Here is a 25,577-nt window from a genome sequence, read left to right on the forward strand (position 1 = left end):
TCAGCCCTATATCCTTTTACCCTTACCCTAACACCCCTTCAGCCCTACATCCTTGGACCCTTACCCCCCCATCCCTTCACACTCTGACTTTTTCAGCTTTCTCTGTATTTAACCTTCTCTCATCAGTAACAGGATATCTTACATCGTTTCCTTTATTTCTCTGGTTTTTGGTGAGCGAGAAAGATCAAATGTTGATTTCCTCAGTTTATAGAATTCGTTTCAGTGTTTTGTATTTTTTAGTCAGTATGTAGGAGTCTATTCTTAATTGTTTTAATTATACCCAAAAATGACCCAATGTTAGGTGTCTCAGACTGTTATTCTTTGGTTTCAAACAGGTTTCAGTGGTTTTATGGCCAGAATCAGATCAGAATGTATTCTGGTGTTGTGAGGATCCGTTGTCAGGTCACAGGGAGGTGTCCCGGTCTTTATGGTGTAGCTCAAAGATAGTTAGTAATGATGTTGGGTCTACATCCCCGGCCCTACCTGCATCTATAGAAGCATGGCATGTGCAGTCTCATCGACCCTGCAAAGCTCCGGCCAAGCACATCTATTGTCCAATCCCAGGCTCACGCTCACCCACAGCAGAATCAGCAGACACATCAGGATGAAGGAAAGCGCCGAGGCAGCAGTATCTGCTAAAGCCCGCTCTTTTGTCTGGCCGGCGGGGACCTCGCCCCTCGCTCGGCCCTCGCTCACTCCTGGCTTGCCCCCCTGCCGTATATATTGGGGTGTCCAACTTTTTCTCTGTTACACTGTGTGTGTGGTTGTGGGCCAGGTTGGACGACATCCAGTGGGCATCATGTCGCAGTACTCGGGAAAGGTGAGTACCACGGAGACCGATTTGAGGTTCAAGTGAACCCTCTGGAGAGAGAGGACGTGGGAGTCTAGAACACCGGCGTCCTGTGGAGGAGGCCGCCAACGGGACATGGAGGAATATTTCAGCTCTTTAAAGTTTAAACTGTTGGTTTGATTTTTGTTAAAACCTCTGGAGCGTCGTAGAGAGAGGATCCTGATGTGAAACCCCTCCATGGTCAGGAGGATCTGTGACGGCGGTCTCTGGTGAAGAATCCATAGCTCTGAGGATTTTCCTAAATGTGTGTGTGAAGAACCAGGTTTCATCCTAAACGGTCTCAACATTAACCGCTGTGTCCTTATCCTCTCCAGATAAAAGGCTTTATGAGAACGTAACTCTGCTGACCGTGGCCGTAAAGGTCAGAGGTCAGGGCTTCCATGAAAGAGCCAGACCTTTAGTTTTTAAGGTGGAAGTGACAAAAATCTGTGATGTAGTGATAAATGTAAAAAATAGCAAATATAAATATAGGAGCGATAAATTCTAAAACAAATGTCAAACTTAGAGAACTGTTTGTTGTACATGATAAAAATGATATTAAAAACTCAGCGTGCTGTGTGATATATATTATTAAATAAACGTAAAAATGACAAAAATAAACGTAAATAATAAATGTCAAAGAAACAGAAATGTCATGTTAGAAATCTTATTGTCAACCAAAAATATCGGTAAAAAAAAAATGTCCACTTTAAAAATCTAATGTCAACAATAAATGTCAGATTTACAAAAGTAAATGCATGTCAGTGATAAACGTAAATAAATAAACCGTAGTAAACCTAAGTACCACAATTACTTGTTGCAACAATCGTCAATAATAAATGTCAAAGTTGTAAAAATTGCATGTTGTAAATGAAAAGTGTTAAACTATAATTATCAAAAGGATGTTCGAAATCAGAAAGTAACAAAAAAGTCATACTCCAATAACGGTCAATTATAAAAATCAATGAACAAAATTTTCTGCTTTGATTAAAAACATGTAAAATTAACCAAAAAATTGTGTTGTGAGTCACAATTATTAAAGAATAAACGTTAAAGAGACCCAAAATGCTGCAACGATTAACGTCAGCATTTTAAAAGTTCCGAATTTCAGGTGATAATTGTCAGCGAAGCAAAACCTGCATAAAGCAACAGACATCAGAGTGAAAATGCGTCGTGTTTCAGTCAAAACCGTTAAAAATAAATGTCAGTGACCAACGTCGGCGGGATTCAGGCAGAGCGCCATTAAAAACACTCAAACTGTCATTGCAACGCCAGACGCCAACAGGAACGCCACAATCGGCATCAAGACGACGAAAACAGAGAAAATACAAAAATATCTGACTGTGGCCGTCAGCCATCAGTGACCAGAGAATAATGTCACTCTTTGTCTCTTCCAGCGTTCGGGCCTCAAACTTGAACACAAACTAAACGATAAAAGAAGACTGTAAGAAGATTAGATCAGGAGCTCTCAGGTTCTTTAAACTGACGTCACATCTCTCCACCATTTATGACTCTATCAGTTCAGACACATTTTTATCCCGTCTCGCCTCATCGTCGCCAGCTTTCACGCCAAAATTTAGAGACGGCATGAAGTTGAATCACATACAAACTCGGGGGGGGGGGGGTCACTAAGGGGCGTGGCTACAGGCGATTCATTGGTGCAGAAACACTGACCATAGACCTGCTGACCCCACCCACTCATCTCTAAACCAATGAGAGCAGCTTGTCCTTAGAGTTGTTTTTCTCTAACTCTGAAGCATTCTAAGATAAATATTTAACAGCTCTATACGTTAAACCAGTGCTACGTATGTTTAGTGATTGTTTCTTTGGATCTGATTCACAAACTAGACCAGGATTTATTGTTTTTGTAAAACTCCTCCAATCAGCAGGTTTGCCATTCAAATTCAGTGAACCTGGAACTTTCCAGAGATGTTTGAACTGGCCTCATCGTAAACCTTTTCCTGTCTAAACTCTCCGCCAGTGTGAAGAATCACGAGTTTTTGTGACTTTCTCCTGCAGATCACCTTCTTCGAGGGGAAATGTTTCACTGGCAGGAAGTTGGAGGTCAGAGGAGACTGTGATAACTTCCAGGACCGTGGCTTCATGAACAGGTAACGTTTACCTTTCTCTTCAGGTGAACTGTGTTTGATGAGCTTTATCAATAGTTTACAGAAAAATGTTCCAGATTTGTCTCACGAGTAAATTTACCACATGCTAAAGTAAAAAAAACCCTGCAGATTTATCAAACATACACGCCCCGGTAAAACGCACATCAACAGGAAACCAGCAATGATAGGTCCACGGTCTGACCAAGCTCAGGGACCCATAGACGAACAGATTATAGATGAAGCAGACATGCTAACGACATTATGAGGTCAGGAAACTGACAGAATATGTGCAAAAATAAGATAAAATAACAGGGATTTAGAAGAATTCTGAGAGTAAATCAAACAGACCTGATATCTTTACTACGACTGAGAGTCAGTCCCAGTGGAAACTCATGAAACGGCGTGCAGACACTCGGATGGCTCAGTAACGAAGTAGAATCATCAACGCCGCTACTTTTCAATGAACGCCAGTCTGTCTAGGCTCTGAACGCTTGTGTTTATCTTTTTAGGGTGAACTCCATCCGTGTGGAGAGCGGGGCCTGGATCTGCTTCGACCACCCTGACTTTAAGGGTCAGCAGTACATCCTGGAGCACGGCGAATACCCAGAATTCCAGAGGTGGAACTCCCACAACGACCACATGGGATCCTGCAAACCCATCCGTATGGTAAGCCAATTACAAACCTCCATTTAACATCAGCAGACTCTCTGCCAGAGAGGATTGTGGGTCATCTGGAGACCTCCAAAATAAAAGTCCTGGTCACAGTTTAATTAACAAAATAAATCGGCGAAATCTTCAAGACCAGCTCTCAAATTCCACATACTCTAACTAGAAAGAGAGAGGTCTGCTCCAGAATGCCCTTCAAATGTGGGTCTCTGTACAGAGTATATGCAAACTGAGGGCGTGGATGTAGAAAAGCAGCATTACAGCACAAATAATCCCCTAAAAAAGAGATAAAGTCATGGATCTCTGAAAACCTCTGAGCTGATCTGTAGGAGCGGCATGAACAGGAGCCAAAAGAATGAGCAGGTCTAGAGAGCGTTCACTCATTAAATAATCCATGTTTATAATCCTCAGCTCTAATGAGAGCAGGAGACACAGAGCCAGTTTGAGAACCACGAACATAAAGCACCACGAACACAGAGATGGACTTCTGAGACGTTCAGGCGTCAGCAAACACAGAGCTGATATTTTAGACAGGACTGAATGTCAACATTTCTGTCTTCTAAACTTCCTCAGCACGGAGAGCACTACCGCATCGAGCTGTTCGAGGCCTGCAACTTCTCAGGTCAGTGCGTAGAGATCTGCGAGGACACGCCCTTCCTGCAGAGCCGCGGCCTCTCCAAGAACTGTGTCAACTCCGTCAAGGTGTTCGGAGACGGAGCGTGAGTCCAGCACACATCTCACATCAACACTCATGTTTCTATCAGACAGGAGAAGATATACCAACACTGTCCAGATCCCCAGAGGATGAACCCAAATGTCTGATTTTCCTCTAAGACCAAAACCAGGGAAAAATCACCACAAGGTCAAAGAAAACCTCGACAGTTTGTGATACTGAGACTCTGATTCGTATGAAACTTTCTCTGAGCTCTAAACGTATTTCTGCTGATGAATCAACCAATAGGAAACAGGAAGAGGAGGATGGACCAATCAGGATAGCTCTGCCCATTGTTCCTATGCTGTTCTCCAGGAGAAATTTGCTTTGACTCCACTGAGAGAATCCCAACATTCTATCACACACACACTCATGGTAAAAGTCTGATTAGAACTAACTCAGCTAAAATTAAAACTAAAACTGTTGTAACACCAAAAAAAACTACAAAGGCTTTAATTCTGCACAAACTTCTTCTCCCATCTCTAAGGGACGAAAAAGTGAAAAAAAATAGCATTCAGTGAAAGAAAGTCTTCAAAATATTCACAGATTTACAAAACAGTCTTTGTGGTTCAAAGCTTTTTTTAGGCCGCATGACAGACTCTGAGGGCCACATGACAGACTCTGAGGGCCACATGACAGACTCTGAGGACCACATCACAGACTCTGAGGGCCACATGACAGACTCTGAGGGCCACATGACAGACTCTGAGGGCCACGTCACAGACTCTGAGGGCCACATGACAGACTCTGAGGGCCAAGTCACAGACTCTGAGGGCCACATGACAGACTCTGAGGGCCAAGTCACAGACTCTGAGGGCCACATGACAGACTCTGAGGGCCACATGACAGACTCTGAGGGCCACATCACAGACTCTGAGGGCCACATCACAGACTCTGAGGGCCACATGACAGACTCTGAGGACCACATCACAGACTCTGAGGGCCAAGTCACAGACTCTGAGGGCCACATCACAGACTCTGAGGGCCAAGTCACAGACTCTGAGGGTCACATGACAGACTCTGAGGGTCACATGACAGACTCTGAGGGTCACATGACAGACTCTGAGGGCCACATCACAGACTCTGAGGGCCACATGACAGACTCTGAGGGCCACATGACAGACTCTGAAGACCACATGACAGGCTCTGAAGACCACATGACAGGCTCTGAGGGCCACTTCACAGACCCTGAGGACAGCATGACAGACTCAGAGGGCCCAATCAAAGACTCTGAGGACCACATCACAGACTGAGGACCACATGACAGACTCTAAGGGCCCCATCACAGACTCTGAGGACCACATCACAGACTCTGAGGGCCACATCACAGACTCTGAGGGCCACATCACAGACTCTGAGGGTCACATGACAGACTCTGAGGGTCACATGACAGACTCTGAGGGCCACATGACAGACTCTGAGGGCCACATGACAGACTCTGAGGGCCACATGACAGACTCTGAGGGCCACATGACAGACTCTGAGGGCCACATGACAGACTCTGAGGGCCACATGACAGACTCTGAGGGCCACATGACAGACTCTGAGGACCACATCACAGACTCTGAGGGTCACATGACAGACTCTGAGGGCCACATCACAGACTCTGAGGGCCACATGACAGGCTCTGAAGACTGCATGACAGGCTCTGAGGGCCACTTCACAGACCCTGAGGACAGCATGACAGACTCAGAGGGCCATATCATAGACTCTGAGGACCACATGATGGACTCTGAGGACCACATGAGAGACTCTGAGGGCCACATGACAGGCTCTGAGGGCCACTTCACAGACCCTGAGGACAGCATGACAGACTCTGAGGGCCCAATCAAAGACTCTGAGGGCCACATGATGGTCTATGAGGGCCACATCACAGACTCTGAGGGCTACATCACAGACTCTGAGGGCCACATGATGGTCTGAGGGCCACATGATGGTCTATGAGGGCCACATGACAGACTCTGAGGGCCACATGATGGTCTATGAGGGCCACATCACAGACTCTGAGGGCTACATCACAGACTCTGAGGGCTACATCACAGACTCTGAGGGCTACATCACAGACCCTGAGGGCCACATCACAGACTCTGAGGGCCACATCACAGACTCTGAGGGCTACATCACAGACTCTGAGGGCCACATCACAGACTCTGAGGGCTACATCACAGACTCTGAGGGCTACATCACAGACTCTGAGGGCTACATCACAGACTCTGAGGGCTACATCACAGACCCTGAGGGCCACATCACAGACTCTGAGGGCCACATCACAGACTCTGAGGGCCACATCACAGACTCTGAGGGCTACATCACAGACTCTGAGGGCCACATCACAGACTCTGAGGGCTACATCACAGACTCTGAGGGCTACATCACAGACTCTGAGGGCTACATCACAGACTCTGAGGGCTACATCACAGACTCTGAGGGCTACATCACAGACTCTGAGGGCCACATCACAGACTCTGAGGGCCACATCACAGACTCTGAGGGCCACATCACAGACTCTTTCCCTTTCTTTTCATTACCAGTGGTTCTGGTCCTCTCCTCTGGGATACACACGTCCAGTTTGACAAGTATGATGGGACAACAGAATAGCCATTGGTTGTCACAGCCAAGTCACAATGCATTATGGGTTACAAAACAGGATAAAAAGACATTTAGTATCAGAGTTACTGGTGTTGATTTAACCTCTAAAGACCCCGGATAGTTACCCATGTTCCAGGTCACTAGAAAAGCCTCTATAAGAGTGCTGTGGAGAACAGCACAGCAACAACAGGCAGAGCTAGCGTGACTGGTCCATCCTCAGCCTGTTTCCTATTGGCTGGGTCATCAATGATCAAGGAGCAGAAACATGATTAGAGAGCAGAGAAAGTTTCGTTCGCCAGAGAAAAATCTTGATTGTCAATCTTGTAGAGGCAGGGGGAAAATGCTAGGGCTACATGGGCCCTGTCATGTCTGTTGACATCAACGCTTTAGACGATCAGGGATTTTCTTGTTTTTAACAAATATTCATCCAGTAACCTCAACAGCAAGCATCAGATTGTTTTATACAAAGACTAGTGATGGTTGCAGCCCTAAGATAAGACTGGTGAGATCGACTAACCAGTACGTGTTCTGGGTTTTTCGCTCCGTCTGTAGCTGGGTGATGTACGAGGAGCCAAACTTCCGTGGTCGCATGTACATCGTGGAGCGTGGAGACTACAGCAGCCATAACGAGTGGCAGGCCCAGAACCCCAACATCCAGTCCATCCGCAGGGTCGTCAACTACTTCTAAACCCCGCCCCCTCCAATATTTACCTCCCCCTCTGTAACTGTGTACAATAAAGAAACCCCACTAAGATAAGAAAGCAGTTTTTTTTATCAAAATCTGTTTGTCTGTTGTTTTGTTTGGAAATTTCAATAAAGAATCCTACAGTCCAACGACTCTGTCATATAAAATCCTACAGTCCTACCACTCTGTCATATTATATGCTGCAGTCCTACTACTCTGTCATATCGGATCCTACAGTCCTACCACTCTGTTATATCTGATCCTACAGTCCTACCACTCTGTCACATTAGCTCCTACAATCCTACCACTCTGTCAAATCAGATCCTACAGTCCTACCACTCTGTCACATCAGATCCTACAGTTCGACCACTCTGTCACATCAGCTCCTACAGTTCTATCACTCTGTCAAATCAGAGCCTACAGTCGCACCACTCTGTCACATCAGATCCTACAGTCCTACCACTCTGTGACATGAGCTCCAACAGTTCTACCACTCTGTCACATCATCTCCTACAGTCCTAACACTCTGTCATATCAGATCCTACTCTCCAATAACTCTGTCACATCAGATCCTGCAGTCCTACCACTCTGTCACATCAGCTCCTACAGTCCTACCACTCTGTCACATCAGCTCCTACAGTTCTACCACTCTGTCATATCAGCTCCTACAGTTCTACCACTCTGTCATTTCTGATCCTGCAGTCCTACCACTCTGTCATATCAGATCCTACAGTCCTACCACTCTGTCATATCAGATCCTACAATCCTACTACTCTGTCTTATCAGATCCTACTCTCCAATGACTATGTCACATCAGATCCTACAGTCCTACCACTCTGTCACATCAGATCCTATAGTTCGACCACTCTGTCTTATCAGATCCTACAGTCCTACCACTCTGTCAAATCGGATCCTACAGTCGTACCACTTTGTCACCTCAGATCCTACAATCCTACCACTCTGTCTTATTAGATCCTTCTCTCCAATGACTCTGTCAAATCAGATCCTACAGTCCTACCACTCTGTCACATCAGATCCTACAGTCCTACCATTCTGTCAAATCAGATCCTACAGTCCTACCACTCTGTCACATCAGATCCTACAGTCCTAAAACTCTGACATATCAGCTCCTACAGTCCTACCACTCTGTCACATCAGATCCTATAGTTCGACCACTCTGTCACATCAGCTCCTACAGTTCTATCACTCTGTCAAATCAGAGCCTACAGTCCCACCACTCGTCACATCAGATCTTACAGTCCTACCACTCTGTGACATGAGCTCCAACAGTTCTACCACTCTGTCACATCATCTCCTACAGTCCTAACACTCTGTCACATCAGATCCTACAGTCCTACCACTCTGTCACATCAGCTCCTACAGTTCTACCACTCTGTCACATAAGCTCCTACAGTTCGACCACTCTGTCATTTCTGATCCTGCAGTCCTACCACTCTGTCATATCAGATCCTACAATCCTACTACTCTGTCTTATCAGATCCTACTCTCCAATGACTATGTCACATCAGATCCTACAGTCCTACCTCTCTGTCACATCAGATCTTACAGTCCTACCATTCTGTCAAATCAGATCCTACAGTCCTACCACTCTGTCACATCAGCTCCTACAGTTCTACCACTCTGTCACATCAGCTCCTACAGTTCTACCACTCTGTCACATCAGATCCTACAGTTCTACCACTATGTCAAATCGGATCCTACAGTCCTACCACTCTGACATATCAGCTCCTACAGTCCTACCACTCTGTCTTATCAGCTCCTACTTTCCAATGACTCTGTCTTATCAGATCCTACAGTCCTACCACTCTGTCAAATCGGATCGTACAGTCGTACCACTTTGTCACCTCAGATCCTACAATCCTACCACTCTGTCTTATCAGCTCCTACTTTCCAATGACTCTGTCACATCAGATCCTACAGTCCTACCACTCTGTGATATCAGATCCTACAGTCAGACCACTCTGTCACATCAGATCCTACAGTTTGACAACTCTGTCAAATCACATTCTACAGTCCTACTGCTCTGTCACATCAGATCCTACAGTCCTACCGCTCTGTCATATCAGATTCTACAGTCCTACCACTCTGTTATATCAGATCCTACAGTCCTACCACTCTGTCATATCAGATCCTACAGTCCTACCGCTCTGTTATATCAGATTCTACAACCAAACAACAGCTGTGAATCTGTCTTCATAGCGGCCCCTAATGACAAAAGGATGTGTTCTATCATTTTTCACTCTTGCTCCGTTGAGCATATCAGGCATATATGGACAAAAACAGTGCACTTTCTCTTCCATTCCATTCATGTACTTGGATAAGACTAAGCAGTGTCATTTGAGGTCACTTTGTTAACAAGGGTGAACATTTCAATGTCCTTCCATTAAACAGAAAGTTGTTAATTTTTATTTAACATTTGATTTACTTCATATCTGGCATGTCTTATCATGGTCATATTTAGGCTGGAAATTTTAGCAGAAATTTTAAAATTGGCTGAAATAATTCACATTTTAAGCTAATATCTACCAATGTATCAACACTGTCAATAACACGGTACATCCCTAGATTTTAGTGACATTTGTGAAACCTTGTATTGTAAACAATGACTCCAAATATATGAGTCAATAGCGTTTTAACACTAAGTGTCCAAAGGTGTAAATGTAAGACAGGCCAATAACGGACACAGACACGTAAACCTTCATTTGTTTATTAGCCCCATCACTTGAGACCATCAGCCTTTACATGAAGAGAATTTAAATAAAATTCCAACCATGACACAAACATAAAACTTGACTTCCTGTCATCAGAACAACAATAACAGACGGTTTACTTGACCTGAATCAAACAGTGGTTCCTTTGGTTTATTCTAAAAATATCATCTGGAGATGTTGGCCGAACAACTGATGATTTCAATCAGAAAATAAAATGTAAATAAGATTATCTAAAGACCAATCAGACTGAAAAATAACTGCTGAATATAAAACGAGCTGAACATTAACCACTCTAGCCTGTGAGCTGCCTTCTCTCAGATGTGAGCTCTGTGGATTATTGCTGAGTAAAAGATTCTTTAGTTATTCAGAAAGGAGGACTCGTGTTTGGCTTGTCACCGTTTTACGGCTAAATCAACAGCAGAAAATGGCGTTTACTGCTTTAAATGGTGAGTAGAGAGGAAGTAAAGCACTGAGCGTGTCTGTGAGTGTCAGACGGTGTGGGCGGGGCCTCGGGTCAGGTAGGCCTTCATGGTAGCGATGAGCTCGCTCTCCTCCTCCAGGGTCAGGTCCAGGTAATCCTCCTCGTGGCGAGAGATGTCCTCCAACACCTCGTTCACCAGCTCAGCATCGTCTGAGGAGAAACATCAGTTAACTCTCACGACAGATTTAAGCATCCCAGTATGAAATTATTTGCCACATTATAAAAATTTTCGCAGTCAAGGCAAATACAGTTCACAGCTCCACAGTGCAGCCTTTTAACAACTTGTTGTCAGTGTTGGTCGTCAAACTACAACATATTGACATTAAAAATATCCTCAAAACTGTGCGGGATATCTTAAATGGAGCAGTTCATAGTTGCTTGCTTAAAGAGAGGGATTGGTGCTCCAATCCAATCAGACTGTTTTTTGAATATGAGTTTAGAAAGGGTGCTCCATTAATCAAACACTACTAATAAAGTCATATTGAATTATATTACAGATATTAAAGAGATTACAGATATCAAAGATTGTAAAATGGCATGATGGAATTTTTACGACCCTTCCATCAAAATGACAGACAACAAAATAGTCCAGCGCAACCTCTGGCCTAAAGAACAATATTTAGTGTAATATTAGGATGTCAGGTAATATATATTCTGTGATAATGTGTGACGTCTCCGTGCACACAGGCCTGGATACGCGGGACAGTGTGAGTGCAGGCCAAGGGTGGGGGTCAAATGGCTTCAACACAGCACGAGCACAGATTGCCAAGTGTGAGTGCGGTCTAATCTGTCGCTTATGTGCCTAGTACACACACCCAGTCAAATGCCCGGTAATGGGGCTCAGACTATTAGCTAAAGTACAAACTCTAGGAATTCACTAGTTATTTAACAGTTTTTTTTTTATTCCAAAAAATCATTTAAAAAAAAAACACATACAAACATCAATATTTATAAAACGATGTGGAACCGAACCCCAGTCTCTCGACTAACAGACGTCCACACGTCCTCTGAGCTAATGGACAAGCTGGTGATACCAGCATTATTTACATGAAAAGCAAAGACGACACCTGAAGTGGCTGGAAAGATCAATAAAACACGAATGTGTACGAAACAATACATCTACGACTGCACTGACAGATAAACCTGTTTAATCAATAGTTAGATTTAAAGGATTTAAGGGCTACACACGTATGTCTTTATCTGTTATATTTCTATGACTGATGTCCACATAATACACGGGAAAACTACGGTGGACAAAGTGAGGTTTTCAGAGATAGAGAGAGAGAGAGAGAGAGGGAGAGAGAGAGAGAGAGGAGGGGAGGGTCAGGCGGTGGTGAGTGAGCAAGACAGAATAAAGCAACAGGCGCTGATTTGAATCATCATTCACCCATCTCTCTGTTATATTTCCATGGTTGATATCCACATGATAAATGAGCAAACTTTGGTGTAAAGTGAGGTTTCAGTGGTGAGCAAGCGAGGTGGAAGCAACGGGAACTGTTTTGAAGCATCGGTCACCTTGGACTGATATGAAATTTCACATAAAATCGAACATTCCATCCCGTCAAAATGACGGAGAGCCTTCAAAATTCTCCGTCATCCTTCAAAAAAGTCCGTCAATGACGGAGAATAATTGGGTAATTCGGTTAACGCGACCTCTGGTTTAGGTTGTAAGGCTGTAAAATAGCAGCCCAGTGATAACAGAGCCCACTGAGGACACACAGAGGGGTTCATAGCATTTTTTATTCCAGAAAATCATTTTTAAAAAAGATACCCTACGGACATCAAAAACTATGTATCAACCGGGAACCGAACCCCGATCTCCCGAGTGACAGACGTCCAAATTACCACTGAGCTAATGGACAAGCTGGTGAAGTCAGCATTATTTACGTACAAAGCAAAGACGATACTTGGAGTGGCTGGAAAAGTTGATAAAACACGTGTGTACGAAACAATACAACATCTACGACTGCACTGACAGATAAACCTGTTTAATCAATAGTTAGATTTAATAAAACATCAATGATTCAAACTGATGCAAAAACGATAGTCCGCTGGTTTCCTTACATTTCCCCAGGGGTAAGCTGAACAACAACTTCAAGAGTATCTGGAGTGACTGAGCCATCACTCAAAAACTTGCTGGCCAATAGGGATACACCCCAGAAAAGCCCGCCCACACGTGACATTTGTGTCAAAACGCAAGCAAAAACTCGAGGAACACAAACAAAGGATCGCGGAGCGCAAATGCAAAACAGAGGAGCGAGAGCAAAAGTCTTATCAGCGAGAAAGAAAAAAATTGAACTGTAAACAAAAAGAGATGTTCAAAATGTAAAGACTAATGATTTGTTTTAATTTTACTCTCTATGTGAACTTTTTTTGCTTGGATCACATTTTTTTGTTCTCAAATGCTAATTTTTGTTTGATACTGAAATGAATCTTTTGACGCAAATCTCATTCCATACTTAATGAGCTGACAGTTATATTATGATGCATTCAAAGTCAGCTCAGTAAAATGGCTGTTAGGAGAATGCTAATAAAACATCATGATGTGTTCAAATGTCACATCAGGAATAAGAAAATTCAGCTTTCGATGATAAACTTGAATAAATCAGCTGTGAGGATGAGAAATGTGATTCAGGTATATAAACCTGATCTAACATATGAACCATGACCTTTTAAAGAGTTTAGCTCAGATCAGACCTCTGCTGTTAAACATGGACTCTCATTCTGTCTGCTCAATAATCAACACACACGTATTGGTAAAGGTATCAATAAGGATTCTGGTCAATCAGGAGGATCAGTACCAATAAAAACAGAAGATTCCCATCCCTAACCACGAGGAAAGAGCTCATAGAAACTGTTACCTGCCATACCTGCAGAGTTGGAGGAGGTGCTAGGCTCCTCTGAAGACGGGGAGGGCGAGGAGGAGGAGGAGGGCGGGGACACAGGGAGGAGCCCTGGGGGGAGGACGCCTTGGTTGTCCAGCAGTAGCTGAGTAGCCGATTGGACGTCTCCGCCTGTCAGTCTGAGAGCAGCCTCTGACGCCACCCTGTCAAAGCCCAGGTACAACAACTGTAGGGACAAACAGGGGGCGGAGCCACTGTCAGTCAGCAGGAACCAATCAGAGCCATGCACCAATCAGACTCAGGATTTACTTAGTTATTTTATTTAACATCGACAAGGACTTTAAGGGATAACATCATCTTCAAAGGCAAGGATGGAATGTTTAAAGTACTAAAGGATGACATCATCTTCATAGGAAAGGATGGAATATTTCAAGGACTTTAAGGGATAACATCATCTTCAAAGGCAAGGATGGAATGTTTAAAGTACTAAAGGATGACATCATCTTCATAGGAAAGGATGGAATATTTCAAGGACTTTAAGGGATAACATCATCTTCAAAGGCAAGGATGGAATGTTTAAAGTACTAAAGGATGACATCATCTTCATAGGAAAGGATGGAATATTTCAAGGACTTTAAAGGATGATATCACCTTCAAAGGCAAGGATGGAATGTTTAAAGTACTAAAGGATGACATCATCTTCATAGGAAAGGATGGAATATTTTAAGGACTTTAAAGGATGATATCACCTTCAAAGGCAAGGATGGAATGTTTTATGGATTTTAAAGGATGACATCATCAAAGGCATAGAACCTAATGTTCATGAAGCTGGAGGCGGGGCTAGGCCTTTTTACCTCCATTTTTGCCCAATTATAGGTCATAGTTGGCAACTTCTGGAAAAGTGGGTGGAGCTGTTCACCACTTTTCCAGAAGTTGCCAACGAAGGACAGTCAGAATAAATTCAGACACCCTTTTCAATAATGCAGTAGCCAAACAGCTGATGCCACTCAGACCTGTCTAATATTCTCTGCAGTCGATGTTTTAAACCTACCTGAGTTTACCTGTTTTACTTCCTGTTTTATTTCATGTTTTAGCTCATTGCTAACTGGGTTATATTTTTGTGGACTTATTTATCCATCTTGTTTTTAACTTTTCTTGTAATGTGATCTTGAGTGCTTTGAAAGGCGCTCATAAATAAAATGCATTATTATTGTTATTTTCATTATTATTGTTATTACCTCTTCCAGCCTCTCCAGACTGACCACGCCCTCTGTGTTGTTATTGGTCATCTGAGCGGCTCGGCTGGAGTCCAGGAGGATCTGAGGAATCAACCAAACCTCTCAGTCAACATCACTGACTCAATGTAAAGATGGATGCCATATCTCCATAACACCGTCGCCATGAAACAGGAAGTAGTAAACTCTATTATTTAGTTTAAAGGTTCCGAAGCAGGTAGAAACCTTCCGGAACTAAAAGGACTACCTGAATGGATCGTCTTCTCCCAACAGTCAGACACATAAAAATCTAATTCACATACGGGCACTAACCTCGTACGCTCGGTTCACGTCTCCGTCAGCGTGGTGCAGAGCTCGGGCTGCGTCTTTTCTGGAGAATCCGAGCTCGGTAAGGGTGGTGATTCCCTCCAACCTCCTGCTCCTCTTCTGCCTCTCCCTCTGCTTCAGCTCCTCACGCTCCTGTCAGCAAACAGAGTCCACTTTAAGCTCATCTCTACCCTAACACTGCTCTCTTCCTGCGGATTTGGACACCCAGGGACAGCATTCTAGTACGCAGTGAAGCTGAAGCACCAAAACATCGGCTCTAGTACTGAGTCTGGCCTAACGATCCTGGTCCCTATAAAGAGACGGATTTCCCATCACTAGAGCAAGGCCGTTACCTGTCGCTGGTTGCTGATGTGGATGGCGGCCTCCTGCAGGTCTCCCTGACACGCTCTGAGGCCGAGGCGAGCTTCTCTGTCAGTGAAACCCAACGCCATCAGCTGAGCCATCTTCTCTGAGTCCAGACACAGACGGCCGTACAGAGACTCCACCTATCGCACAGAGACAGGGATCCATGTAGACCTCAGCAGCACGAAGCTCTGAGACAGGGGTGTCAAACTCAGTCACAGCAGGGGCCGGATTCTGGATTCAGGACTAACCTGAGGGCCTAACAGGGTCACCTTTTTAACCAGAAACTGTCAACCTTGTTTTACCGGTAATAAAACATTAAAAAAGTGTAGCTGATAAATGATTTCGACATCTAAAAGTTAGAAAGATTAAAGGCTCACAATCTGAGAAAAGTAAATTTATTAGTTCAAAAAGGTCAAAACATGAAATTAAAATTGAAAAATTATGTTTTTTAAAAGGCAAATATATTAGAAAGAATGTCAAAATCATGAGTTTAAAGCTCAAAGTATGAAATAAAATTTGTGATCATGAAATTTACAGTCAAAATATGATTCAAAATTTTAAACTGTGAGTCTAAAAGGTCAAACTATGGGATTATGAAGTCAAAATTTGGAGTTGAAAATATGAGGTAAAATACAAAATAATTGGTCAAAATGATCAAAATATCACTTAAAATTTTAAATTATGAATCTTAAAGCTCAAAATATTATATGAGAAGTAAGAATTATGAGGTGAAATGCTCAAAGTATGAAATCAAAAGTCAAAATCCTAAAGTTGAGTCCTAACTGTGAGATGCTAAATTGAAAATATGAAATTAAAACATAAATTAATTTCTTTTCCCCCATTCCTGACTTCTTTTCTAAATATTTTTACTCCTTACTTTTTCAGATTGTATGACTTAACAAGAAAATCTTAAATCATCAGGATAAGTTCACATTTTTACACATCTTAGGTCTTAACCTTTCAAAAAAAGTCAGTTATTTTTATTATTATTGCTTTGTCAATTTCTGGTTTAACTGTCAGTCTAATTAGTTGACCGCCCTCTTTTTTTTTTACCATTTTATTTATTTTTATTTTTAGGACAACTACGCTTTCGCTATAGCCATCTCCTTTTCCCTTTTAGCCGTAAGACATGCCGCCGAGAGTCACCGATGTTTGGGAAAGGAGGGAAACAGAACAGAAGGGCATGCTGCTGTAGGGGAACGTGCTGAAGAATGGAAAGAGCAACAGCAGACTGCAGCGGGACGTCCCGACCCAGCCACACATGCTGCTGACTACCATCTCTCCACATCTTTACAGGCGATACTGGGAGAAAAATGTGAATAATCTGAGACAAAACTCAGAAATTACAAATGAGATAATTACGAGTTTCCAGTTACTAAATCTTTTATCTCAGAATTTGATTCTCACGTCATAAATGTGACTTTTTACTGTCATAATGTGAATTTTTCCATAGAAAAATATTTCTGCGGTTTCCTTTTTTTCTTCAGGCATTAATGAGCTTCCATAGAACTGGCTGTTTCATTAGGAGATGAAAAATGGAAATGTTCAACCATCAGACATATGACCCAGATTTCATAAGTGAGCTGTGTAAAGAGGGGCTTTTACTTTGGCGAGCTGGTGTCGGGCCTGAGCGTCGTTTCCCTCGATGTAGGACAGGAGGCTCTGAAGGAGGTACAGCCGCAGGAACAACGCCTCCTCTCTGCCGGTGTTACCCTGGAGACGGACAGGGACAGGTGAGAGCACACCTGTCAGCTCTGAGGAGGGCACTAAATCCTGATTCATCAGATGTAAACCACGTTTCTAAAACGCCGTTATTTTGGCGTTAACAGACGACTATTCTGGACATTTCCACTACAGCTGGTTTTTTAAAATGCCGGCTCCAGATGGAGGAGATGCAGCAGGTCTATGATCAGTGAAAACAGTGACGGTCCACATAAAGATCAGATAATCCTGTGCAGGGCTTGACATTTACACTGGCCAACTAGCCAAATGCAGGTGGATTTCAGCTGTGGCAGGTACCAGATTGTCTTCAACTAGCCACATTGGCCAGTGGAATTTATCAGTGTCACTACCTCAGCAGTCTCTGGTGGATATTTGTCTGAGTGAGATTTAGATGAAACCAGCTGCATTTCTGATTTTTTTGAATAACGTTAATTCAAAGTCAGTGTTTTAATATTAGTATAAACTTAGTATCCCTTAAAGAAGGAATTGGAGCATGTGCTTCATCTCATACCAGACATACCCAATTTGCAATGTCACACATAGTTTCCAATCAACACAATTGTGGCCAGTGGAAATGCTCAGTGGCTAGTAACTTTTCATAAACAAGTAGCCACGTCGGCCAGTGAGCAAAAAAGTTAATGTCAAACCCTGATCCTGGGTCTATCCCACAGCGGGACGTCTAAAGCCAATCCTCACCTTGATCATGAGCAGTCTCTGCTGCTGCTCTCCGTAACACTGCAGGAAACAATCCTCGGCTCTCTGCAGGCGACTCTTCCCATCATCCAGGCAGGACAGAGCCTCCAGGGCGCGGTAACACCACACGATGTCCAGCTGCAGGACGGCGAAGTTATCCACCGAGCGGAGCAGAGCTGAGCCGCACTTACTGCAGGGAAACAGACGGTCCAGGATTTAAGCGGTTTCTCTAAAACCTCAGACTGAACCCCATCAGGGACCCGGCCAGAGCACTAAGACTGCCCCGGTACCTTCGTACCTGAACTGCTGGTCGGCCTGCAGCAGGTGGCACAGCGCGTTCTCAAACTGCTTCTTCTTCATCAGTGAGCGGCCTTTCTCATGGAAGCCCATGGCAAGGATCAGCGCCTGTCACACAAACACAGATCCAGATCCAGATCCAGGTCTCTGCTCCACCAGCATGGACAGAAAGAGCAGACCAGTCCTACCTTCTTCTCTGTGTGTGGGATCTTCAGCGGGTTACCTCTCTGGTCAGCGATCTCCAGGAACGGAGACGTTTCCTCGCTGCCGTCTGCAAAACACACAAACACAAAGATAAATCTGTAATCCTCATCTGATCACACATTTATGTTTTAAACTCAAATAAAAATACTAAATCTGATCAGATAAAAAGAACTGGAGCTGGTTTAACCTGCTCTGAATGCACTGAACAAAAAAATACTCATTATTTTAGTTTTTTTTTCTCCTTTTTTTACACAAATCCATCTATGAATGGAAATAAAAGATTTTTACAGCTTATTCTATCTTTTCTTTAGTGTTCAGAACCTCGGCTAGAACAGGAATCAATGAGAATGATTTATTTTTCATGTTTACAGGGCAGATTTGAGCATCTTTCTCTATGGGTACCATTAACACAGGATTCAAGATTACACCTCAGTATCAGAACGCCTAGATCAGCTCTGAATTCCTGTTAAAATGTTGTTTAGACGGGGTCAAACATAGACCGGACCTCTCTCTGACAGGATCTGGAAGCCCTTCTCGGTCCTTTGGAGGCTCTCGTTCTGGTTCTTCTTCTTCTCCTCCTCCTCGCTTACTTGCTGCCTCCACTCGGCGTCGCTCACCTTCAGCACCATGACCTTACTGTGGTTCTTCACGCCCTGCTCATCCAGACGCTGGTCTGCCGACAAAGACACAGATGTCACAGCTAAGTCTCTGCAGAAAACTCACAGTATGGTCAGCTTCAACTGTCCTGGGCTGGTCCAGGTTTACACCACGGGTTCAAAACGGGCCAGGACAGACAGTTTGAGAGGTTAAGTTCAACATCCTCCCCCCATCCACACGAGCATGTATGAGCTTATAATGTAACAACAACACACAAATGTAACAATGTACACGACATAAATGTAACCAAAGAGTGTAACAAAGTATGTAACTAAAAATGTAAAAAAGAAACAGAAAACGTAACTAAAAATGTATTAAAAAATGTGACCAAAGAGTGTAAAAAAGAAATGTTTCCACCAAAAATGTAACTAAAAAAGTTAACAGAAAAATGTAACTAAAAAATTTAACAGAAAAATGTAACTAAAAAATTTAACAGAAAAATGCAACTAAAAAATTTAATCAATAATGCGACTAAAAAATCTAACAAAAATTGTAACAAAAATGTCATAAAAAGTATTAAAAATGTAACAAAAATGTAATCGATAATGCAACTAAAAATGTATAAAAAATGTAACAAAGAAATGTCGAGAATATGTTTCAACAAAAAATGTAATTAAAAAATGTAACAGGAAAAGTAACCAAAAAATGTCAAAAAAGTAACAACTAAAATGTAACAAGAACATGTAACAAAAAAGAACAAAAACTCATAATGTAAAAAAACGTAACAGCAGAATTTTGTTACATTATGAGTTGTTACATTTTTTTGGTTACATTCTCGTGGTTGGTACTTTATTAGCTCCTACATGACTTCCTCTTCATCCACATGAAAACTCAAAGCACTCTTCCTGCTGTCCTCCCGTGAGCTTCTCCTCTGATATCTGTTGGTTTTACGTAAGTCTAACTCACCTGTGCTCAGAGTTTTCCCGTTAAGGATCAGTTTGATGTGTTTCAGACCAAACTCCTCTGCGATCCTACAGCAGAGAAACAAACACAGTTCACGTTAACAGCGACAGAGCTGACGTCCATCGCGTCTCTGAATGTCTGCGTTTACCTGTCCACCACCTCCTGGACCAACACGTCCAGCCTGGTCTCCAGGTGGTCCTTCTTCTTTGGATCCTGGAATCAAACAAACAGCCGTCACTGGTGCCTACTATGGCAAAAATGTAGGGGGAAGCCCCCAACATCCCCAGCTTCACAAACATTCCATCCATCCTGCAGGCTGCCCTTTGTTGGCCACTCTAGGAAAAGTGGGTGGAGCTTACCACTCACTCTGGCCTATTACTTGGCTAAAATAACGGGCAAAGGCTCATTAATCAATCACCATTATGGTGTACTGATGTCAGCCTCCTTCCAGCCTGTTTATGGTCATTGAATCCCAGTAAGAGTCTAAATCCAGCTACAGGAGGCTGTGACGGACCTCTGTTCTGTATTTTAAGGTTAACTATTTGCCGTCATGTCTCCACCTTCTTGCTGTCTCTGGGCAGCAGCAGCTCCAGCGTGGCCACGTTCGTCTCCCTGAACGTCTTGTTTCCTTTCCCTCTCCTCACTGCCTGCACTCGGATCGCCTCCAGAGCGCCCCCTACCTCCTCCACCTGCAGGTCCAGCAGGGGGGCGTAGCGCTCGGCCAGCTCCTGAGAACACAGAAAAGCATATAAAATCCACACAGATGTTAAGTCCCACAGCTGGGCTCTGGAGGGGTGGTGGCGTTTGTAAAACCCCGTAAACAGGCTGGAATATAACCACTGCTGAAAGGTTGTCCTTGATAATCTCTGACTGATGTTCTAAGAGTCTGAACGCTTCACAGAAAGGATCTCTGCAGAGAAAAGCAGCGTTTGTTTAAAGAGGAAGGTGACATCTTAACCACAGACGGCGTTCACACGTCCTCTGGCTGACCTGCATGTGCTGCGCTCCCGGCTGGTTGCTGTCGTCAGTGTACGGAGGGTTCCACAGCTGGATCTTCTCCTGCTTCAGACGAGTCTTCAGCTTGGCCTCCGTGTTCTGCTCCTCCATCGTCACTGAGGAGAACCAGAGTAGAGAGAGACGAGGAGGAAGGCGGGGAGACGCACAGGGAAGAGAAGCGAAAGTTAAAGTAGTTCCAGGAATTCCCCTAACAGGCCGAGTTCTGGGAAACAGAACGTGCTTATGAAACAGAAAACCTGAGATGCTAGAGAGGAGAGCGTCATGTTTCTGTTAAAGAAGATGGTCTGGTTCATCCTGAGTCATATCTGCTCCCCACGCTTCATCTGAGTGAAAGAATTAACCTAAAACAAGCAGATCTGCTCATGAACCCTGTTTGACCCCTTAAATGTGACACTAAAACACTTTCTAGCCCTTTAATGTAATCGGACCCTTTTAAAAGCACATTATGGCTCCCTAAGGGCTTTTCACATCAGTCTGACACCGACAGTCTCGCCCTCATGCTGACGGTCTTTGTTGGAGCTTTAGGAAAAGTGGGTGGAGCTGGCGAGGAGCGAGGGAAACCCTCACCAGTAACACCAAGCTTTGTGAAGACATTAAGAAATGTCAGGGTGCCAGAGAAAATTCTAGTAAGAACTTTAAAACTTAAGGAAAAATTCATTAATTCATAGTAAAAAAAAAAAAAAAAGCAAAAAACAAAAGGTGAAAACTGGTAAGAACAGGCTAAAAGTCAGAAATAATATGCAGAAAAAAGTGGTGAAAAAGTGGTAAAAATGGTTTAAGAAAGGAAGAAAGTTTTGACAATGGGTGGAAATTTGTAAATGGAGTTAATTATGGCAAAAATATGATAAATGTGTCAAAAAAGGGCAAAAGTTGATTTAAAAAAACAGGCGGCTGGTGTAGTGAAAAGGTGTGAAAGGTAGCTAATGTCTTTTAAAAGATGGCTAAAAAGGGGCGAATGTGGAGAAAATGGGTGGAAAAGGGTTAAACCGGAACATGAACGAGGGCCCCGTCACCGGGGTCTTCAGGGGCTCAGCCTGATGTGGTCGGGCCGTCCTGTCTATAGCGCTGTTAGCTTAGCTTCTCTACTAGGGCTGGGCAAATCAGATTAAATCCAAGTGGCCTGCTGCAGTTTACAAAGAAGGTGCAGTGTGTCTTTGACCTGAAATCTGTGTCTAAATGCCACTTTAGAACTTCTCTGCAGCAGAGATCTAATGTGTTACTCTTCATGTAATCATTCTAGTGCCCTATTTTTAGAACAGTGTTAAAAAAAATCACATTTTCTTCATTTTTGTATTTTTTTCTTATTAAATATGAGAATTATATAAAAACATCATTCACTTTAATACAACAGTTAATATCAAATTTTCAAAATAAGTAAAAAATCATCACATTTCAGTATTTTTTAAAAATGTTCTGCCCAGTTTAATCGAATATTGTGTTGTTCTGTGGTAAAGAATGAATTATTGCTTGTTTTTGTTGTAAAATGCATGACATGAGGAATTAAAGAATTCATTGCAGATTAAATCGCAATATTGAGGGAAAATTATTTTCCCAGATCGTTCAGCCCTTTTCTCTCCGTGCGCCAACGCTGGCGGGAATCTCTGAGGACAGTGACCAGGGCCAAACCATCGCTGAAAATAATACAACTGCCATTTCTCCCTCAGTATTTGTGACTGCAAATTAACATGCAATTATTTTCAGGCTCCTCATCTTATCTGCTGTTTATCCACCTCAAACAGAAACATGTGGCCCGACAGCAGCCCTGGTATCACTGCTATGTGGACGGGATTACCAGTTTAACCAGCAAGATAAGACACTTCAGTGTTTCCACAGCCTGGAGAACGTACCACCTCTGCAGCAGAAACATGTCTAACACTGGTTTAAACTGGTTTAAACTGGTATTACACTGGCATTACACTGGCATTACACTGGCATTACACTGGCATTAAACTGGCATTACACTGGCATTAAACTGGCATTACACTGGCATTACACTGGCATTAAACTGGCATTACACTGGCATTAAACTGGCATTACACTGGCATTACACTGGCATTAAACTGGCATTACACTGGCATTACACTGGCATTACACTGGCATTACACTGGCATTACACTGGCATTAAACTGGCATTTAACTGGCATTAAACTGGCATTACACTGGCATTACACTGGCATTACACTGGCATTACACTGGCATTACACTGGCATTAAACTGGCATTACACTGGCATTACACTGGCATTACACTGGCATTAAACTGGCATTACACTGGCATTACACTGGCATTAAACTGGCATTTAACTGGCATTAAACTGGCATTAAACTGGCATTACACTGGCATTACACTGGCATTACACTGGCATTAAACTGGCATTTAACTGGCATTAAACTGGCATTAAACTGGCATTACACTGGCATTACACTGGCATTAAACTGGCATTTAACTGGCATTAAACTGGCATTAAACTGGCATTAAACTGGCATTAAACTGGCATTTAACTGGCATTAAACTGGCATTAAACTGGCATTACACTGGCATTACACTGGCATTACACTGGCATTAAACTGGCATTAAACTGGCATTACACTGGCATTACACTGGCATTAAACTGGCATTACACTGGCATTACACTGGCATTAAACTGGCATTACACTGGCATTACACTGGCATTAAACTGGCATTACACTGGCATTACACTGGCATTACACTGGCATTACACTGGCATTAAACTGGCATTACACTGGCATTAAACTGGCATTACACTGGCATTACACTGGCATTACACTGGCATTAAACTGGCATTACACTGGCATTAAACTGGCATTACACTGGCATTACATTGGCATTACACTGGCATTACACTGGCATTAAACTGGCATTACACTGGCATTACACTGGCATTACACTGGCATTACACTGGCATTAAACTGGCATTACACTGGCATTAAACTGGCATTACACTGGCATTACATTGGCATTAAACTGGCATTACACTGGCATTAAACTGGCATTCATACAACCCTGCTTCAAAAAACACATAATTGTCCCTTTAAAACTTCAGCACTGGTTCCAGGTTTTAAAGACCCTGTTAAGTGAAAATAAATCTGTATTTAGGTTTGTTTTATGACAGCTCACTGTGTTATGAACCTCCAGGTCAAATTTCAACCAAATAAAACATCTGTAAGTGTGTAAAATTAAATTTCAAAATCATGAAAAATTAGGCAATAAAATCTGCTCCAGGATGGTGTGGGCGTGTCTGTTGAATGAGCTGAAGCCACGCCCACTGGACTGAGATGAACTGCTCTGTGATTTTAGATTGTAGTGTTAGAGGGGCGGGGTCATTCCCAGATATTGGCCCCGCCCACATTAAACCAGGCCAATAAAGAGGTGACAAACTTTCTAACAGTCTAAAATCAGAACTCAGTAGATCTCAGTTTTCACATGTTCACAGCAAACAGATTCCCACATTTCTAGAGTGTTAAGACTCAAATTATGGATTTCACTTTACAGGGTCTTTAACCACTGATGCAGCTTAGTCACGACCCCAGGAAAACAACTCCATGACCCACTTTCGGGGCCCAGCCCACCAGTTGAGAACCACTGGTTTAAAACACATTACATTAAAAAATTGAACAACCAACACTATAGATGCCGTTACAAGTTAGAGCTTGTAGAAAATGACCCATGCTTCTCTACATCTAGTCACACATTAATGTTAACTCTGAGTCCTTCTCTACATCTAGTCACACATTAATGTTAACTCTGAGTCCTTCTCTACATCTAGTCACACATTAATGTTAACTCCGAGTGCTTCTCTACATCTAGTCACACATTGTTAACTCCGAGTGCTTCTCTACATCTAGTCACACATTAATGTTAACTCTGGGTGCTTCTCTACATCTAGTCACACATTAATGTTAACTCCGAGTGCTTCTCTACATCTAGTCACACATTAATGTTAACTCTGACTGCTTCTCTACATCTAGTCACACATTAATGTTAACTCCGAGTGCTTCTCTACATCTAGTCACACATTAATGTTAACTCCGAGTGCTTCTCTACATCTAGTCACACATTCATGTTAACTCTGAGTCCTTCTCTACATCTAGTCACACAATAATGTTAACTCCGAGTGCTTCTCTACATCTAGGCACACATTAATGTTAACTCCGAGTCCTTCTCTACATCTAGTCACACATTAATGTTAACTCTGGGTGCTTCTCTACATCTAGTCACACATTAATGTTAACTCCGAGTGCTTCTCTACATCTAGTCACACATTAATGTTAACTCTGACTGCTTCTCTACATCTAGTCACACATTGTTAACTTTGAGTCCTTCTCTACATCTAGTCACACATTAATGTTAACTCTGAGTGCTTCTCTACATCTAGTCACACATTGTTAACTCTGAGTCCTTCTCTACATCTAGTCACACATTAATGTTAACTCTGAGTGCTTCTCTACATCTAGTCACACATTAATGTTAACTCCGAGTGCTTCTCTACATCTAGTCACACATTAATGTTAA

At 43.0% G+C, this 25,577-nt stretch overlaps 2 protein-coding genes across 3 annotated transcripts; one reads left to right on the forward strand and one right to left on the reverse strand.

Annotated features, from left to right (window-relative positions):
- The first annotated feature begins 799 nt into the window (after nucleotides 1-799).
- On the forward strand, nucleotides 800-7,717 carry LOC121527640 (gamma-crystallin N-B-like). The gene is made up of 6 exons (XM_041814666.1): nucleotides 800-820; nucleotides 1,165-1,184; nucleotides 2,818-2,940; nucleotides 3,447-3,603; nucleotides 4,177-4,322; nucleotides 7,457-7,717. The coding sequence occupies exons 1-6, from the start codon at nucleotides 800-802 to the stop codon at nucleotides 7,590-7,592; spliced, it is 603 nt and encodes a 200-aa protein (XP_041670600.1). The 3' UTR covers nucleotides 7,593-7,717.
- Nucleotides 7,718-10,301: 2,584 nt separating this feature from the next.
- On the reverse strand, nucleotides 10,302-23,404 carry nub1 (negative regulator of ubiquitin-like proteins 1). 2 transcript variants are annotated; one of them, XM_041814125.1, is made up of 14 exons: nucleotides 21,019-23,404; nucleotides 20,589-20,756; nucleotides 20,177-20,241; nucleotides 20,032-20,096; nucleotides 18,974-19,141; nucleotides 18,453-18,535; nucleotides 18,266-18,372; nucleotides 17,971-18,157; nucleotides 17,158-17,265; nucleotides 15,540-15,692; nucleotides 15,193-15,339; nucleotides 14,884-14,964; nucleotides 13,664-13,871; nucleotides 10,302-10,952 (listed from the first exon to the last, which is right to left on the reverse strand). In XM_041814125.1, the coding sequence occupies exons 1-14, from the start codon at nucleotides 21,133-21,135 to the stop codon at nucleotides 10,810-10,812; spliced, it is 1,800 nt and encodes a 599-aa protein (XP_041670059.1). In that variant the 5' UTR covers nucleotides 21,136-23,404; the 3' UTR covers nucleotides 10,302-10,809. The 2 variants fall into 2 exon arrangements, with proteins under 2 accessions (XP_041670059.1, XP_041670060.1); XM_041814126.1 differs by having other exon boundaries at nucleotides 13,673-13,871; nucleotides 21,019-23,396.
- Nucleotides 23,405-25,577: the final 2,173 nt, after the last annotated feature.

The sequence above is a fragment of the Cheilinus undulatus genome, linkage group 19 (genome assembly GCF_018320785.1).
Source record: "Cheilinus undulatus linkage group 19, ASM1832078v1, whole genome shotgun sequence".
Lineage (NCBI taxonomy): Eukaryota > Metazoa > Chordata > Actinopteri > Labriformes > Labridae > Cheilinus > Cheilinus undulatus.

Bases quoted from the DNA above. Each gene is read 5' to 3' on its own strand.
- LOC121527640 (XM_041814666.1), top strand. From the start codon at position 800: ATGTCGCAGTACTCGGGAAAG. The intron at 1,185-2,817 runs GTAACTCTGCTG...GCCAGTGTGAAG, and splicing joins ATAAAAGGCTTTATGAGAAC to AATCACGAGTTTTTGTGACT. The intron at 3,604-4,176 runs GTAAGCCAATTA...AAACTTCCTCAG, and splicing joins CCTGCAAACCCATCCGTATG to CACGGAGAGCACTACCGCAT.
- nub1 (XM_041814125.1), bottom strand. From the start codon at position 21,135: ATGGAGGAGCAGAACACGGAGGCCAAGCTGAAGACTCGTCTGAAGCAG. The intron at 20,757-21,018 runs GTCAGCCAGAGG...CTGTGTTCTCAG, and splicing joins CGGGAGCGCAGCACATGCAG to GAGCTGGCCGAGCGCTACGC. The intron at 20,097-20,176 runs GTAAACGCAGAC...TCTCTGCTGTAG, and splicing joins GTCCAGGAGGTGGTGGACAG to GATCGCAGAGGAGTTTGGTC.